At 40.1% G+C, this 19,411-nt stretch overlaps 1 protein-coding gene across 1 annotated transcript in view; it reads left to right on the forward strand.

Annotated features, from left to right (window-relative positions):
- The window catches only part of gfra4a (GDNF family receptor alpha 4a), a 269,930-nt gene that overhangs the window by 203,309 nt on the left and 47,210 nt on the right, over positions 1 to 19,411 (forward strand). The window contains exons 3-5 of the mRNA XM_054614270.1: positions 9,691 to 9,972; positions 11,873 to 11,953; positions 18,037 to 18,376. Of these exons, the coding sequence (XP_054470245.1) occupies positions 9,691 to 9,972; positions 11,873 to 11,953; positions 18,037 to 18,376 (703 nt within the window). The remainder of the gene's footprint in view (positions 1 to 9,690; positions 9,973 to 11,872; positions 11,954 to 18,036; positions 18,377 to 19,411) is intronic.

The following is a 19,411-nucleotide window of genomic DNA, read 5'->3' on the forward strand; positions in this document are numbered from 1 at the left end:
TTGACACACTGCAGTCTGTTATAAATAAATGAAAAGAAGTAGACACCTATGCCTTGTTCTTGTTTTTCCCCCACTGTACCAGACTCCTAAACTGGGATATGAACCAAACCTCGTGCCTTTATATTCTATAACAAGAATGTCCTGCATTCAGAGCAATACATATTTTCTATTTTGTTTATTTATGTTCTTAAATAAAAAAAAAATGAATATTCAAATTAACTATAGCCATGATATAAATGTGGTTTAGTTAAAAGTGTTTAACAAAACAACCTCAACTTAGCGCCAACTTACTCGCTTCATTTGGACCTCTGGACAATCGTCCTCATCAAAATAATAATAATAATAATAATAATAATAATAATAACTTTATTTATATAGCACCTTTTAAAAACAAGGTTTACAAAGTGCATAAGACCAGCCAGCAAGACAGTGCATAAAAGGAACTATAGTATTAATATCTTAAATTTGTATTAAAATACAGCACTGGTGTATTTGGTTCCTTTCTTAATTACTTATGAGTAAATGTGCAGTTTCCTGCAAAAGGCAAATGCTATTCTACTTCTGTTAATTATTACAATCTCATGCAGTACCTCTAATTTATGTTTCCATTAAGTTTCTTCATTGTCATAATATCCAATTTAGAATTTTTTTGAGCTTCTGATTGAAGTCTTCAACCTTTTGTCTTTTATTTCTTTTCAGATACTGATCCAGTAATGTAACTTCAGTGTAATCATTTTTTCATTCTCCCATCGTATCATTCACTCCACTCTGGAGCTCATTCTAAAATCAATGTTTTATTATATACCGCAGCATAAATGTGTCTGCGAAAAGTATGATCTCTCCCTCCAAAAGGGTCAAATTATTTTCTCTGGCAGTCTTTTGAAATTGTTAAAAATAGTTCTTCATCAAGCTTTCAGGTCTGGAGATAAACATGCTGCACACACACTCTCTATTCCAAGAAGACAAAGAAAATAGCAGTTGCGTGGTTATTCTGGAACAGCTGTGGAATGATATTGACTTTCTCCGGGATGGATTAGCCACCGAGGAATCCGGGAAGTGAGTTAGTATTCCGCATCACGGCCAGAGTGGTCTCTTGGTTCTCCTCCAAATTTCATCATGTTTTGCTGAATCAATGACAGAGACCAAGAGGATGCTATCACAGCGTATTTTGAGGACCAATTATTCTCGCTGAAGTCTCGCTGCAAACTAAATTCATGGTAAAGTGTCTAAACTGTTATTTTCGCTATTGTGAAAAATGTGTGTATGAGTGGATTTACACCGGCATGTTTGTTCTTTCACATGGAACTGCATTTATTGGAAGAATATTGCTTTTTTTTTGGGTTTGGGCAACACCGCTGGGGAGGAGAGAGGACATTATTAGAAGCTGTGATAACAGAGACAACATCGTAGAAAAAACCCAGCAGCGACAGTGAGTCATCTTGGTTTAAAAAGTGTTCAGGGACGCACAGTTAGCTAATAAGAAACTACGGTACACAGTAACAAAAGCATGGTCCCTAGGTAGCACTGTCAACGATTTACCAAACAATCCAAGAGCTTGTTAGCTCTAATAGGACTCATCTTATTGTCTATTGCAAGTCGCTCAGCCGTACAGCGACTGATGGAGAGAAAGATGCTTTTCATGGGAGATCTATAGTCAACAACAACAACAACAACATGCACAGTTCATCAGCTCCAACTGAGAAAACAAATTCCATTCATTACGTACGAGCTCAGATCTTTTGTTCAGTCAGCGTGGCAAACTTGGAGTTGGAACTAAAAGTTTGAGTCCTTGCTTCAAGCTTTAAGACTTCTCTGAAGGGATTTTGTTGAATTCTGAATTGTCTTTGGCCATCTTTGGAATAGTATCTTTTAAAATCTGTGTTCCACTGCGTTGGGAAAAGAAATGCAGTTAAAGCCAAGTTTATTTGCATAAATCAATACAACATGTACTGTCTCAATCAAGTTTACATACCACTGACTGTGGCTGGAGCAAATTATAGCTTTCAGTATCAATCTATTCATCATTTTCACTCAAGGTTTTGATTACATTTCAAAAAATGGAAGGCTGTACTTTGTCTTTTTTTTTCTTTTCCCTAAACGTATTTTATTTAAGTAGCCAAAGAGACCCAAACAACTACTAGGTGATGCAAAACTGCTGCAAAGAGACACAAAGTAACCACTAAGAGAGTCACAACAACTTTTAAAAGGGGCATAAAAACCACAGAGACACAAAAAACTACAAAGAGGCACAAAAATACTACAGAGCGACACAAAACAACTACAAAGAGACACAAAATAACTACAAAGATGCACAAATAAGCTACAAAGTAACACAACACAACTACATAGAGACACACAACAACTACAAAGCGACACAAAATAACTACATGGGGCATAAATCAACAACAGGCTAGAAATAACAAAGACTAAAACGGTTACAAAATCTACTAAGAGACACAAAATGAGCACAAAGAGACACAACACAACTACAAGGACACACAACATTACCACAAAACACACACAAAGCAACTGCAACAACTATTGAGGGTCTTCCTCCGATGTAGGGGAGTTGGTGGGACCCTTCGCACCCATGTCTCTAGGAGACGAGGTTGCATTTAGTCAATAAAATGTCCCAAAATACTGGCCACAACTTCTGAGAGCCCGAGATGATGTGTTTAAAGTGCTTGTTATGTCCAAGAAACTCAAAAATCCAAAGACAAAGGTTGCAAACGTTTGGCATTTCTTCCTAATAAATGATGTGAAAGATAAATCAATCATCCCCCTCCTTAGACATTAGAAAAGCCTCCCAATATAATGCAAACCAGTTCAACACCAGTGCAAATAACCACCTCAGATATAAACATGGAGTTTATTTATCAGTCAAAACTAAACAATATCTATTTGTAAAATTAGAATTTAATAGCTGAGCTGTTGTATTGGGTTGCATCAGGGTTTACAGGTGTTTCCTAATATAATAGTTTCATATAATTGTTTCAGCACTACATAGCATGGGAAATAATAATCCAAACCTAAAAAAAAAAAGGAAATATAAAATCCAAAAAACCATGGAGTGTAATTATGTTAGAAAATAATCTCCAGTCAGTATTGTGCGTCTGTGTAAAAATGAATTAACCAATAATGGAGAGAAAATTAGAACAATTAATAGAATTTAAGAACTCAAGGGGTCTATAATCCAACAATGTAATTATTGTAAATCCTGCACTCTGATTCTGCAATTTGCAATTTAGATGAATAAGCAGAAAAGTTGTAATAATTATTTTCTGGTAGACAATCATACTCTATGCAAACACATAGTATATCCTATATTTCATGTCAATGTTTCTCTGCTCTCCCCGGTTCTATCATCGTGACTCATTCCATGGACTCTTCACAGTGACGAACATCCCTTATCGAGAATTGAATCTTATTGAGCTCCCTCCATGTGGTGCAGCTCTTATGGATTTTAGAGGAAGCTCCCTCTTGTTGGCTGATAGCTGGCGGCTGATGGCAGTGACTGATGCCTGGTGGCTGTAGAGCAGCCCGGGCTTTAGGTGGGAGGCAGAGAGACGTGACGAGCCACCCGATGAGGTTCCTTTGAGCAGAGAAGTTGTTTTGTGTTGGTTGTGAATCTCACCCATTGTTGTGTTATATGTCATATTGTAGTACTTGCAGCTGTAAATCAACATGTTTATCTGCTCACAGGATCTGGGTTTCATTCATCTCATGTCAACAGAAAGATCACTTTTCTGTTAATGCTAATTTGGATATTCCCACGCTTTGGCTGTCAAAAAACACTGCATCTTCATCTCTGTTGTTTTTTGATTTTCGGCGGCGAGAATGATGCTCGTGCTCGTACCTGACATCAGAGGAAGTAAAAAAAAAAAAAAAAAAGTGAATTCCCTTTTGTTTTCGGGTGACCCGTTTCCCTTGAAAATATTTCTTGAATTTTAGAATCTGCTCCTTGAACCGTACCAGGTGTGTTTGCGTGCGAGATGAGAGAGAGAGGGAAAGGATGGGGGAGAACAGAGATATAAGCTGGAAGGGGGAGTTGGGAGGAAATCGGAGAGAAACAGAAACAAAGTGGAATTGAAACAGAAGAGAGAGAGAGAGAGAGCTCAAACAGATTATTTACCTCAGTGGGATAAACAGGGAGGCATATAGGATGGAACGAATCTGAATGACAAGGCAACTGATTTCTCCTAATTGGTTTTGACTGCCTCTCTTTGAACTGCCGCTGCGCCGCGGCTCGGTTTCCAGGCAAACAGTTATCTGTCGCAATCTGGAGTGCTACTTAATTTTCTCAGACAAATATCAAACCTCTCTCCACACTGGATTCGTTACAATTTAATACGATTGGCACCGTCGCTGCTCACCAGGGCCTTTTTCTCTACTTTCGCCTTGAAGCCGAGGGGAAGCCAAAACCGGGCTTTCAGGTTCTTCTGTGGTCCACCTTCCGTATCAGAACACCCACATATCCGCCACCCACATGTCTGATCCCACACACTTGCATAAGATACTGCAAAAAATACATCTTGTCGTTTTAACAGTGTTTCTCTGAAACCGAGTGAAGAAAAGCACCACATGGGGAGAAGAGATCACGTATTTTCATTGCAAATCTGCATTTTAAGAGCGAGTGAAGTAATCTTGACATAAGGTTTCATTCCTCCGCTTTTTTTTTTTTTTTTTTTTTTTAAAGTGCCATCACTTGACACAAGAAAACTCACAAGTGGAGCTGATTTGCATCAAAAAGAATGGCATTATCTCACCCCGCAGTTTTCTTTTTGATTTTCTCCCTCCTTTTTTTTGCCACGAAATACATTTGATTTTAAGACTCCATTGTGGAATGAATGACTCGTTGAGGGCGTTATTTCTTCTGGCACACTTAGTGCTGTCTGTCAAGACCTCCGCAAAGATGAGCTCCTCACTTGAGTGGCAGATGCTTTCTCTCAATAGCATCCACTAACACCCCAAACCCATAGCAACACGCTTCTAGCCTCACTGTCTGTCTAGACTTTTATTGACAGTTTGCTTCTAGATTAGCTGACTCCTTGGAAAGGTTGAGGAGTCTCCTGCTGGACGCGTGGCAGTTAACCCCTTTTTTCCCAACCACAAGCACAGCAGGCTTTAGCTCAAGATGTAGACTTGACTCAGATATGAAATGCACTTTTTTTTCCGTTTATCTGATCATCTCTAGAGTGACGTAACCCGTAACAGTTTGAGCCAAACGTAGACGTCCTTTTCAGTTCTGTCAGTCTGCCGGTGGGGGAAAAAAAGAGCAAACTGCTGCCTTTTATTTGGAAAACGCTTTCGCTTCTCATCACTTGATTAAAATTTTATTAAGATTTAATTAATGAACCGACTCGCTGCACAGAACGTCTCAACAAGTAGTCAGTGACTGCTCTGTCAAGCAGTCGATAACCAATTCTGCTCCCTTGCTTCAAACTTATCACAATCATTTTAGATTGTTTAAAATGGTTTCTGACTCTAAAGGGAGCTGCACTGGTCTAGGTAATGAATTAACCACTTAACATACAGTTAATTTAAAATTAGAGAACTTGAAATACTTCATATATATCCTGTCTCAGCTTGTTCCAGCTCTTTATCGAAAGCTTTACGTTTACACTGGGTGACATATTCAAACCTCAGACTCAATATATTTGCGGCTGCACCTTTCCCTCAACTGGAAATCCTTCAGATGTTTATACACATTTCACCAAAATCCAGCCTGACATATTTAGTGTTTGGAAACTTTGGGATTCCACAAGAGTGTAACATAAAGTTCTGTTGGGTTGAACAAAGTTTGTCTGCACAGTACGAGTTTGCACCATCAAGTGAGCATCACTGCGGATGGCTGGGCTGGTCAGTCAATTTACCACTTTGGCCCCGATTTGAAATGTTTCAAACAGTTTTTGGATGGATCGTCATGAAATGTGGTACATACATCCACTTCGTGCAGACAACGAATCCTAATAACCTTTGCGATTTAGTATCACTTATTAAAGTTTGGCAGGGCAGGGTACAGCAGCATAAAAACACAGATTTAGTGAATCCTAAATGCGTCCATAAAAGCAGCAATAAACATTTAAGGCAAAACGTGAAGTTAAGAGCATAAACCCTAAATGTTTGGAATTTCTGACAATTTCATATATAAAGGATAAAGGAAACCCACCCCCGACCGGGTTCCCAAATTTAAGATATGTGTTAGAACGTCACATGGAAGACCTCTTTTGGAACACTGAGGTATTGGATCTTTGGCTGTGTCCCTTGACAGATCAGATGATATCTGCTTTCCAAGCAGTTTAAAGTCTCTACATACAGTATGTTTTAAGCAGAATGTGTTGGAGTCAGAGAAGAGCGTATGTTGTCTTCTCTCCTGGCACTGATTACCATATGCATGGTCTTAGCTCCTCTCACATAAAGTGAAAACGCCTACACTCATTCAGCCACAGAATCTAAGGCCTTCTGAGTCTGGCCACGGAGAGACTCCCATCAGTAGCTTCGTGACAGGGATAACAGAGGGAGGCAGACACGAACCCAGGCTGTCGATGCAAATGACAAAGCAATAGTGACACCAGCTAGGATTTCACAGGGATCGGACACACAGGAACCCCACTGCTTCCTTTGCTCTGTCACTCAGAGAGCTCCTTCACAATGAGCCAGAGTCAGGCAGGGTATGAATCAATTGACAGTGCTTTATGGTGTCAAAAGTAAGGGAGAAATCAACAAAAACAGCGTGAACTTCCATTTCGGGGTTATCTTTGAGTGCTTCGTGACAGAATTGCAGGATCTGAATCGGAGCAGTGACAGTTGAACTGTTTGCCATAAAGCCATGGAAGGGGCAATTTTGGAAATTGTGTCTTCCAGGAGGGCATTCCTTTGGATCCCTTTATACATTTTACCAACACAGCTGACTAAAGAGATTTGACGCTAGTCAGCTGGAAAGCTGGGCTTGGATTTTATTCAAAGGGACAGCTTTGACCAGGGCTTCTCACAACAACTTGGGAAAATATTGCATTGAGTACAAGTATTGAAAACCTCACATAACAATAACACAGCACCAGCTCTTCATAAAAGATATTCAAAAACCCAAGAAAGATCATCTGCCTTCTCGGCATTCACTTTTTGGGGTCTAGCTTTGACCTGCCTGATGCTCAGGAGAGCTATGGAACCATTTGCCATCTTGTGAATAACATCCCTCTCAGATGGAAAAAGTATACACTTGGTCCCATATTGAAGCAAAGTGCATGGCCAGAATGTCACACTCTGGAAGGTTGGGAGGTCTTATGGTACCGCAGCTCGCCCACCGTACTCCATCCTCACAAGTGTTATCCTTTCCTCTAGTGAGTGAACTGTTTTAACAGCCATTGGATGGATTGCCATTAAATTTGATGCAGATGTTCATATACCCCTTCAGGATCAATTATAATAACTTTGGTTATCCCTTTTACTCTCTATCGCAATCATCACGCATACGTTTTTTTATTTGTCCAATTCTCATTTTTTCTAGTGAACATTTCCAGCCTGCAAGAGTTCCAAATGCAAAATGCCAAACGTTAACAAAAACCATGGCTGACATTGACAAACTGATGCTTCTTTGGCAAGTCATTATATGCCACATTATTTTGGGGGGCCATTTTTAACATTTCCCAAATAACTCTTGTGCAGAAGAGAGACCTTTCAAAGATTGTTTATTGTAACCAGCAGACTTATAACATTGTTAAAATATTCTGACATTGATTTACATGCAAACCAGGTTTTACTTTATAATATAATGTATTGCTTTAATTAAATACAGGCAAACATACTTTACATTGCCCTTTAGTTGATGGTTTACCATTTACGTTTACCTTGTGTGACGTCAGACAGCTGCTTCTTCATGAAGTCGGGTGTAGATGGATTTGCCACGAGTTAACAAGTAATTGAGTGGCGTTCTGTTGTACTTTTTAGTTTGAAGTCGGAAATGTTCTCGTCCCTGTCAGCACACTCTTGATTCTGTTAATCTGTAGTTTGGAGCAATAAATTATTGGAGTCATTCATCCCTCAGATGTTGTGCCTGTTGTTTACTCTTATAATAGCATATTTTAGTACATTTATATATATGTGAGTGTTATCCCAAACCAGATGCTTGGGTGGATTAAACAACACTACATCATCTTTAAGAGTTCGACTAAGAGCTGTTAGGCAGCTGGGAATAAACAAGTATTTACTGTCCGCAGGGGAATAAAGCCTGCATGTTATTAGTGTCACATGAAACAAGATAACCGTAAACAAGCTGTTTCCCCACAAATGATGCAGCCCCTCTCTGGGCCAGTCTGTAACAAATATGACACTTTATTTTGACTTTAGCTGGAACACCTCAGTGTAATTTTGAACATGTCAGGATGTATCGGCGAGATGCATTATCCCACCCCCCAAAGTTTTATCAAAATCCAGTCAGTGGTGTCAGATGTATTCTATGTGACAACTAGATGAATTCATGAATAATATAGCATTCCCCCTCGGGTTTATGAATGTAATTTTAAAATGTTGGAATACAGTAGTGAGACGGCTCGTTGACCAAGTTTGATTGCTTCTGACAAGGGATGTTAAAATGTAATCCAATAATTAAATTTAATACAATTTACATTATTTTAGCACTGATTCAATGGGTCATAAAAGCTCACATTATTTCACCAGTTTTAATTTGCTTTAAGGGCATGTCCATTACGTTTGAGGTTATATCGTTCTGTAGCTCCCTGTGTATCGGTAATCTGGTCATAGTACGGGTTTTTAGCTTCAAAATGATATTCTCCCAGCCTGTCTAAATATATTTTTCCAGGTTTCTGAATAATGACATTGTTACATATATACATATATCCTTATCCATAGTCAGTGTTTATTAACTACAGTAACATAGATGGTGCTTGGCACGCTTCTAATTTGGGAAAACAGACAAGAATACTGGCAGAAAAGCCAAATAATGTACTGCTGTGTGGATAAGTCGGATCTGAAAATCACAAAATAACACAATCTAACCGATCGAGGAAGCAGTAGATCAGCAACTCTAATGCTCTGCATGGTAAAATCACTGTTTTCCTCAATGGAAAAGAGCAATATAACTTCTTGAGTTCCCAGTCATGCTGATGGATTCATTAGCAGCTCTGTTTCAATGTCACCATTTTGAGTCTTGCACAGTACAAAACCTTGTATTTTCCCCATTTGTCTTCCAGTTGTGCTTCTTATAGTCTCTAAATATGTGTCAGCTTGTCCTTTAAGATTTCTTCAACAATTGGTCCTCTGTCAGGGGAGCTACCTTGCCCCCAATTCCTCTGTTTTTTGTCACTTTCTTCAGAGAAATTACAGGCTTTTGAGCGGTTTAGTGCCAGTTGGTGTGATTTAGAAAAATCCTTGGTCATCATCATCATAATGGTTAAATAAATGAAAAAAATAAATCCTGTTTTGATGTTTTCATTAGACTTCTTTTTGTCATTGAGTTTGGGCCGTTCTTTAACTTGCAGCCTGAGTGATTGTTTTATTTGTGTGTTTGTTCTGTATGTTGGATGAATTCTCAGTGGATGGTCTTATCCTACATAGACTCAAGCTGCACTGAACAAACTGAACAGAAAACCTGTCCACAGGCCAGTCACCTGCTCGGACCTCATCACCACAGCACGAGACTAACCTGTCCTCTCTGTCTGTCTCGTCCTGCAGGAGTCCCACGCATGGCTCTCTCTGCAGGCGGGAGGGACTGCCTGCGTGCGGGAGACACCTGCTCCAGCGACGACTCCTGCAGCCCGCGACTGCGCACCCTCAGGCAGTGTGTGGCGGGGGACGGCAGCGTGAAGCTGGGGCCCGGGGCGCGGAACCAGTGTGAGAACGCCATGACGGCCCTGCTGTCCACCCCTCTGCACGGCTGCCAGTGTAAACGAGGCATGAAGAAGGAGAAGAACTGCCTGAGCATCTACTGGAGTCTGCATCAGTCGGTGCTGCACGGTGAGACTGGCGTTCACACACACACAATCTGATGGTTCTGTTCCTGATAGGTGGGCGGAAACAGCTACAGTATGTTATTGGGATTATCAGCCCATTACACACGAATTAGGCCTCCGCCTCCAGAGAGCTCAGCATTACATTCCAGGTTGAAATAAAAAGAGTGATTATTGTGTCAAAAATTCCTTTTGTTCCACCCACACTAATTTTATTTCTTCAATTTTTGCACTTATTCAAAACGCTTTGCACTACCATGGCCGTTTACTACATTGGGCTCCACGATTTGTGGTATATTTACATTCAAATTTAGGAATTCAGCATATTATTCTGATTCAAAACAACAGTGCTGTTTAACAAGTTTGACAACGTTGTGAATATCCTGCGAGTCAAGTGCAAATGCAAAAGCCATGACATGAAGATAATAAACTAATAAAACAAACAGTGAAGCTCATCCATCAGCCTTCATTACTCCCATCCTGGCGTGTGAAACATCATAATATACTGTGTCATTAAAAATGCCTCAAACAACTGAATCAGACACTCCCTGAAGATGTGTTGTATTCAGTTGTAAGCTGTTAAGCAGAATATGTCAACCACCTAGTACTCAAATGTCTGTCATGTTCTTTTCTCATTAGCTGTTTCTTCCCAGTAAAAATGTATTTGCTGATTTGCAGCTCAAAAAGACGTTGTGATGTTGAGATTAAATCTGGGTCCCAATTTGGTTAGACAATTGATTAAGTTTTCATTGTTTGAACAGCATTTCAACATGTAGTTAAGACCTTCTTCACAATGGAATACGTTCATTTAAGTTCTCTTGAAAGTTTATGAGTTAGTCTCACATCTAATATCTTATATTTAAAAATTGCTTTGTGTTTTTTTGGTCAATGTAGCTTTTTGTGTTTAGTTAATTTTGACTAAGTTCAAACAGCTGCATTTATGAACTCATGCATGCTGCAAAGATTGTGTGGCATCTTAACATCTCCTTCACTTAACTCCTGCTGTTTTGAAAACCTTCATATAAAAGTGCTGATTGCTGATTGACTGTTTTATTTCAGTTAAATGCCAGCTTATTGATTTTCAACCTCATATAACCTGCTTTTGTTTGTAATTATAGTTCACTTACTTTAGAGTTTGACTTATTGAATTGAGTTGAACTTAACTTCCGTCCACTGAAGTTAAGGCTGGATTATAAATGGGCAAGTGCCTCAATGATCCAGATCCCCCAAAGTCCCTCCATGACAATTGGTTTTGTTAACCAGACCTGATTGTTAATTTGTTTGGGAATTAGCACTAATAAAGTATATTGTAAAGTAAGTAAGTTTCAAAATCTATTTTAGGATCTTTTATCATTTTCTGTTTATATTTTGCTCACATGGTGTACATTTCTAAATATAGTTGTTTATTAAAATGACTACAAACTAACTGGCGCACCAAACACATGTGGGAAGGTAGTATCATATGAGCATTTAATGTATTTATTTTATACTAATGGTTATAGGGACCGGGTGTAATAGCAGGCACAAACAATGCCATTTCATATACTGTACCAAAGTTTGGGTATTTTTATACATCTGGTTGGTCTCTGGTCATTCTGTCTGTGCTCTGCTACTCAGGGTAGATGCAAAATGCACATAGGGCCAGTAGTTAAGGGCTGGGATGTCATGATGTTGCTCCAACAGCATATTTTGCACCCCAGAGTCCCTTTAACAGGTTAATCCAGCCATGCATGAATTATCCTGTCCATGCCTTGTAACTTTGTATGCAACTTTTATGATAGGAGTGTTTGTGTCAGTGCTTAGGGACATCCAAAAGACAAATTCTGCACTCAAAAGTAGAAGAAAAGTACGGCATTATTTTGGGTTGTCAGCGCAACAGAAGTTGACTTTCTCTTCTTTGTTGAAAGGACTCAGTCTGGTGGAGGACTTCCCCTATGAACCAGAGGAGAGGGGCTCTGACTACGTGCGTCTGGCCTCCATTGCTGCAGGTGAGTTTGCAGGTGTTTCTCTGCAGCATCCGTTTTCACACACAAAAAAAACCAATGGGTCCTGACCAAGTTATGTGTCAAAAAACAAAAGAAGCCAATCCAGATGTTATCCAGCGTCATTTTGACAGAGTAGATGGAGGTATGTGCAGGTGGATTTACAGAGTGTTTGATGAGCATCAACCCACACTTTGCTTCTGTCTTGCCTCTGAGCCTGTGGGCAAACCGCAGGGCAGGTATGTGCTGCTGTTAGCCTCCGAGGCACAGATTAATTACCTATTTACTTTAATGCATCTGGGAGCAGCAAAATGATGTGGGGGGAAAAAGAGAGGCAGAGAGTGTGAAGAACAGACAGAAACCGGAAGAAAAAAAGTCACGGAAAGAAGTGAGAGGGAGAAAAAGAAACAGGAAGCGAAAAAAGAAAAGTAAACGGAAGACAGACAGAGCTGGTTCTGTTTACTCAGACAACACTACACTTTGTTACGGTTGGAGGTTTGGAAAAGAGAGAGAGAGAGGCTACAAACAAAGGAGGAGTCCATTTTTTATTTATTCTTTTCACCGGAGAGGACATGGAGTCAAGTGCTTTGTTTTCTCTGACGGCAATTATACTCCGGATGAGTAAAGCTGAGATGGAGAGTCTGCTAAACTTAAATAATGACTTGAATGAAGTGATTAGTGTGGAAGGCGTTCATGCATACGCCGTACAGTGTAAAGATAAATGCCCTACATACACCAAAAGAAGTGTGGAAAATGACATCTCAATGGGAGAACACAGCTCAATTTACACATTTAAACACAAAAATGAACACAAGCTGTCTGAAACAAAAGAAAACTAAAGCTGTTGCTTTTTTTTAAGCACTTTGGGCTTCATCATCTACATCTATTGTAAGAAAAGTGCTCTATGAACAGGTTTTTTATTATTATTCTGATTATTATTCAGATTATTATTATTACTTTTATTGTTTTTATTATTGTTATTGTTATTAAAAATTAGAAACAAATAGTAATTTGTTTGGTATAGCATTCACATCTGCACTTAATCAATATTGTATAAAGGCAGCTAAACAAGTGCTATAAGGTTAATTACAAATGTAATTATACTTTAATCATGGAAATATGAATATTTGTTTATTAAATCTGCTATATTTCTATACTACTGGGTAATTCATTGCAAGTGGGGGGTTTTCTCAGACAGATATTGTGTTATTTTGATGTATTATACTGAGCTGGAGGGAATGAGTGGAGGCTCACTGTTTATTTTATCAAACCTGGATAAGCAGCGATGTTTCGTTTATTTACCTCAAGTTCATGAGGTAACCTCATAATATTAAAGTTGCATAAGGTAGTTTTGTATGTCGGCAGCTCCTAATGGCGATGAGGGATCAGTGTCAAATACACATTTTATGACTTCAAACCTGAAGTAATTCAAGCTGACACTGGCAAACTGCACATGCTTTTCTTTTATACCGCAGGGAGAATAGAAAGGCAAATTATTTAACAGTGGTATGAGGCCAGTTCAGGAGACAGTTTGCATAAAAGCCCTAAAGGTAAATTCAGGTTATGTTCAGGTTGAGTAACAGTTATACTTCTCTACTCACCGGTATAATTGTTGCCTTGGAAACTCTACTAAACACAGCTTTACAGTACAGTCTTAAATCCTAAATGTCATATTTCCCCACAGCTCTGTTTGTGCACACAAGCCAATTAAATAATGATTCTGGTTTATTAAAACTTGGAATAGATTTTCCACAAGTTTAAACATTATTTTTATGATTATAATAATATTGTACACACCAAAGTAATGATCAACTGGCAAGCCAAAACCAAGCAGTGCCAACCTCCCACCGGCCCGAGCAAACATGAGCTCATTTAACAGCACACTAAAATATGTTTCTGGAACCAATTCAGCAGAGAGAAAAAAAGGCAATGCAATTTCAGAATCTTGATCCATGTTTGATCAGCGCTGCCTGATCAGAGTTCAGTGATTGACAGCTGCGTTAGGGAGTCCTCGGCTTTGATTGGTTGTTTTTTTTTCCAGGCAAAGTGGAATCGTGCAAAAGCCATTAGGAACGTTAAAAAGGAACGTTAATCTGTCTCATGTGCTAATGTCAGGATATAGGGACAGTTTGAGCAAATATGACGAAAAGTTATTTCAATAAACGTTGGCTTTAACCCCTGGGGTTAATCAGACTTATCTGTCGTAAGTATATACAAAGTACTCACCGTCTGGTTCAACTTTAACTTGCTTTACTTTTACTTGTTTTGCATGAACAGTTTTGTTAAGTAAATATTTCAGTAAAATGTCAAGGAACTGTTGCCATTTTTTTAGAACCTCAGGTTTCTTCCCCCTTCAGACAATATTGAAGCGTTGCCGACATGTTTTCGGCAGCAACACAGTGAATGCAATGACATCTTAACGGACAGAAACAATGCATAACGATATGTAAATTAGGCCCAAGATGTAATGACCCAGAATTCGCCTGGAAGGGGGCGGGAGGTCAAAGTCTCATGGGTGTTTCCCATCGACAGTCTGGGAAGTTAAACCTGTCTGCTGGTCCAAATTGGCTGGAATCGAAACCGGTATTCGAAAAATGTTTTCTAAAAAATTGAACGTAAAAAATGAACCGAATTTTAACCTCCTGTGGTCGGAGAATTGTGTACATATAATCACCCACAGCCAAGTTACTGTACGCTGCAGCTCCACGACCGGCTTCCTTCATTTTCCATGGAATTTTTCATATCTCAGCCAGATATTTTCAAACCCACCATGAACCTCAGATGCTAATTAATCCTACACGCCCGTCCTTTAACTGCTCAGAAGACTGTGAACTATTAAATACCGTTCTGCTTTCATATTTTACTGCCTCATGACCTGTGACGTCACCCACTGATCCTCTTCCGTTGTTCTGCTTTTTCAAAAATGAATGACTTCAACCCTTGTTATTTTTATTCCATGGCAGGCATCTACGTCCATACATATTCACAGCTAAAAAAAAAAATGTGCAGCATGTTTGGCACACTGATGCTTGTATTTAGCTTTCTGACATCTGTTAAGAGTTAATTATATTAATTATAGACGCGCAGCAGAAGCTTGCAGCAATTACTCATATTTTCTTCACAAAATGTATATTTCAGTTTTTCTATGGGCTCGTTGTGCATAATTGAGTGAGATCACCACTAAACCTCTATGTGTGACAGTATGGACTATAATGTAAGCGAAAACCAAAATAACTAAACAATTCAGATTCAGGGGACGTCCTCTTTCACACGCTTCATAATGCATTTCTGTGACCTCATACATAAGCTGCTTGTTATAATGACACTGCTTGTTTGAGGCTGCTTCTAAATTACAGCAGCATCAGAGCCGCATTTTGCTCAGCCTCCTCGTAAATTTCACTCCAGCGGCTCCATCTGAGGTCAAAGTTGACATCCATGCCATGCATCGTGACAAGTCGACTGCCGAAACAACACGGACGTGATTAATGGCTGTTTTTCCGCCCTTATAGCATCTCTCCCTCAAACAGAGTAATAACCCTTTTCAAAGATGCAAGCCGGAGCTGCAGCTCATCATGTTTTGAGGAGTATTCAAACTACAGAGTACTTCACCCTTTAACCAATGTATCAGTTAACGTGAAGTCAGTGGTTTTAAGAAAGTGTCTCTGTTTAAAACATGAGGTGTTCTGCACCAACAGAGAGGCTTTTACATGCATCATTGCCCTCTAAGAGGGGTGTGAATTATTTTTCTTCACGAATATTTTCTACTCCATGCCCCTTGGTAGCAAGACAAATACCAATAGTTTTGTTTTCTTTATCTAATGCCAGTTGGTCACAAGCTTTGTAAAACAATAAGGAAACCAGAATCCCTAAAAAATACAATGAGGGTGAAGTGTGGGGCTTTAATTTAAGGGGTTTTACATCCAGATTAGCTGAACAAAGACCCTTAAAAAGCAATAAATACTCTCCCCTTGCATGATTGAATAGGAGGGATTGTCTTTTGCTCTTTGATGAAGGATGACTACTGTACTTAGCTACATGAGTTGTAATAGATTCTAACAACAATCCAGTGTCATGGCAAAAAATGGATTTGTTAGCATAAACCACTTCTTTTCTGTTGACCAATTCGTTCAATATGTTGCAAACAATGTTCACTTGGCCAATACATTTCTAAAAACACTTCTCTTGGTAGACGTACCGAGCTTTTTTTGGTGGCATCTAGCGGTGAGGTTGCAGATTGCAACCAACTGAAACTTCTCCCGTGTGTCAAGCGTGCAGAACTACGTTGGCCGTAGTTATGGATAGATTATAGACATTTATATTACATTCCATTTCTGCCAATATATGGTAATGGTAAATGGACTTGTACTTGTACTATTGTACCACCATACACCAAAGGCACAGTGTTTGGAATGGAATATGGTAATGGTAATCTGATTGGACTTACACTACCACTACTCCCCCCCAGTGCTACTGTTCCTTTAAGTGTATTTCATGTTTGGTTGTGCATTTAGGGTAAGTGGGATTCAGTGTTTGTGTGGATAGTTTAGTGTTCATGTTAAATTACAAGCTTGTTACCATGGTAGAGACCTGAGTGGAGATAGACATCCTCCAGGCTGTGTGTGTAGTGGTCTGTTCACTGTTCGATAAAAGGCTTGGGAACTTGAGAACTCGCTCCTATTAGCAAATCCCCAGATTTACAATTATCCAAATTTCCTTTTGAAAGTTAAGGTCAGCACTTCCTTGTCAGACGCAACATCTCAAACACACCGTGCTGAGTTTAACAACAGAATGTGTCTCCGTCCAAATACTCACAGACTGTACTGCAGACTTTTAAATTTAGATATCTGCTGATGAATATTACAGAAGCAGGCCTTTTGACTGGAAAAACAAGCTAGAGCGTGAGCGCCTTCAGCCTCCGGTGGGTCCAATAAGGAACAGCTCTGGACTGTGGATGTACTGGAAGAGTTCTGAGGTGTAAAAGTGTGCGAGGCTTGTTCCTGGAAAAGAGCAATACAAAAAAGAAAACGGTAAAACATGATAGCAATGTTTTAACATAAAAGCTTGTGTGCATATTCTGCATCCCGACCTGGAGTTCCATCAGGTCCTCCTCCCACCTGCTTAGCAGTTAAAATGGGAATAACCCATGTTTTGTGAGGGGTTGTTAGCTTGCTCTCTAAGGCCATTCATATTTCATGTGACAGCTTGGTGAGAGCCGAACTCACCAGGAGACACACAACTACAGGCAGTTTACAAACTAATGAGCGGTGCTATCTGCCAGAGAAGCTGAACGTCATCATGGCCGTATTGACTGGGAGGTCGCTGGGGAGAAAAACACATGATGATGGATTGGGAAATAATGCAGCCAAAAGAAAAAGACGGTTATGAAAGGGGGGCTTTCCACTGCCTCCACAGAGGTGGCTCATTACCGGGGAAGTGTGAGGGAGCATGGGCACAGAGGGAGGCAGAGATGGACAAAGTTGAGGGAGAGGGGGATGGAGGAGAAGGGAAGAGACAGATGGAGTAGGGGGTAATGGCAGTGCTGAGAGTGGAAGACACACAGCGATGTAGGAAGATGGCGAGGGACGGAGGGAGTCAAGTGGGTGTGGGGTGGCCCCAGCTGTAGGGAGAGGGATTGTTGGAAAGATGTATAGATGGATGAAGGGAAGGAGCAGTAATTACAGACCTTGTTTTGCGGTTGGGGAGATGGAGCAGCCGCTTTTTCTTTTTCTTGCAGCACTGCCACTCTGCATTAACCCAGCAGAATGAAATATTCAGCCATTAGGTCTCAGCTGAAACACATCCAGTTGCTCATGCAACATTTAAACACCATTCATGTTCTATTCATTGCAAGGGGGGGCTATTACATATAATCATCCTATTGGTTTAGGTTGCACTTCAAGACGCACATATTATTTTATTTTTTATCTGTAAATGCAACGCTGCATGTGAGGCGACGGTGGAAAGTCAATACTGACTCCAATTAGGCCTTGGAATCATTGGTAAACATTGCCTGGGATTTGATTCTCTCAAACCACACAGAAGGATGAAATGCTTTCTGCTTCCCATTTGTGTATTCTCCCTCCGTCTAGAGTCTGAAGTAACAACGGTGAACCGCTGCCTGGATGCCGCCAAGGCGTGCAACATAGATGAGACGTGTCAGAAGCTTCGCACAGAATACGTGTCGTCTTGCATCCAGCCGTCGGCCCGCTCGGGGCCATGTAACCGACCGAAGTGCAACAAGGCGCTGAGGAAGTTCTTTGACCGCGTCCCCCCTGACTACACCCACGAGCTGCTGTTCTGTCCCTGCACGGACACGGCCTGCTCGGAACGCCGCCGCCAAACCATCGTGCCGTCCTGCTCCTACGAAGACAAGGAAAAGCCCAACTGCCTGGCCCAGCTGCGGAACTGCAAATCAGACTATGTGTGCAGGTAGAAATTGGAAATTTTGTGTTATACTTCCGGCAGCCACTAACATTTTCCACCTAATTTCCTGAGTTGGCATTACTCAAAACACTGAACTTATGATTTGCTGTGGCTTCTTAAGGGGATCACAAAGTGTTTATTACCGGTGTTATAGTGCAAATTATGTAGACATTACATTAATGCTGGCTTATTAGATATTGCTTTAACATTCTTTTTGTTTCTTTGTCTTAGAGCAGTATAAAATAGAATTCGTAGTGCTTTGAGCGTTATATAGGTTCGGGAGGCTAAGGGAATAAGTAATCCATGACAGATTGATTTGGAAAGTCGTGGTGTGTTCAAGGGCTGCTCTGCAGCTCTGATGTCCAAGATTTACAGCTGAAATAGATTTTTTTAAGGTTAGAGAGAGAAAGTAGACTCCTAAATGAATGGAGAAACAAGCTTTGATACACGATATCAGCTTATTGGGTTTTTATGTTTTGACTTGTTAGCAAACCTGCCCGAGGTTACAGACAAAAAGCTTGTTTGATCTTCCAGCTCCTGAGAAAAACAACCTGGGTCTCTTTGACGTGTTAGAGTGTTTGACCAGCTTCACCAGCCACTCTGGCTCCCTGCTGTTCCACACTGGACAGCTATTCTACAACTGACTTGTGTAAGCATGAGGAGCAGTCGGTGAGAGTAGGAGGAACTCAACTATACAGCAATGAACAGAGACCATTTAAATAAATATTCATTCTCCTTTTAGTTTGGTTTGGGTCTCCACCAAAGATTTATGGCTCTGTAGCATTAGTTTTTCAGCTGGTTGCTAACTCTGTCAGTCTGAACCTGGGCTAGTATTAAACAGTCACTTATCCATAGATTTATTTTAGGCTTAAAACAGCTGACTGCTGTGGAAACAAGTGCTCTGAAACCAAAACCATGAGCTAAAAGAGGCTTGAAAGCTCTATTCAGCTGTAGATTTGGGCGATATCTCTCTGAGCGGCAACTTTCACATTATGCAATACAGAAATGTAGCTTTAATAAGAAGTGTTAAAGCTCAGTCAA

The sequence above is a fragment of the Anoplopoma fimbria genome, chromosome 15 (genome assembly GCF_027596085.1).
Source record: "Anoplopoma fimbria isolate UVic2021 breed Golden Eagle Sablefish chromosome 15, Afim_UVic_2022, whole genome shotgun sequence".
In the NCBI taxonomy this organism is placed as follows: Eukaryota; Metazoa; Chordata; class Actinopteri; order Perciformes; family Anoplopomatidae; genus Anoplopoma; species Anoplopoma fimbria.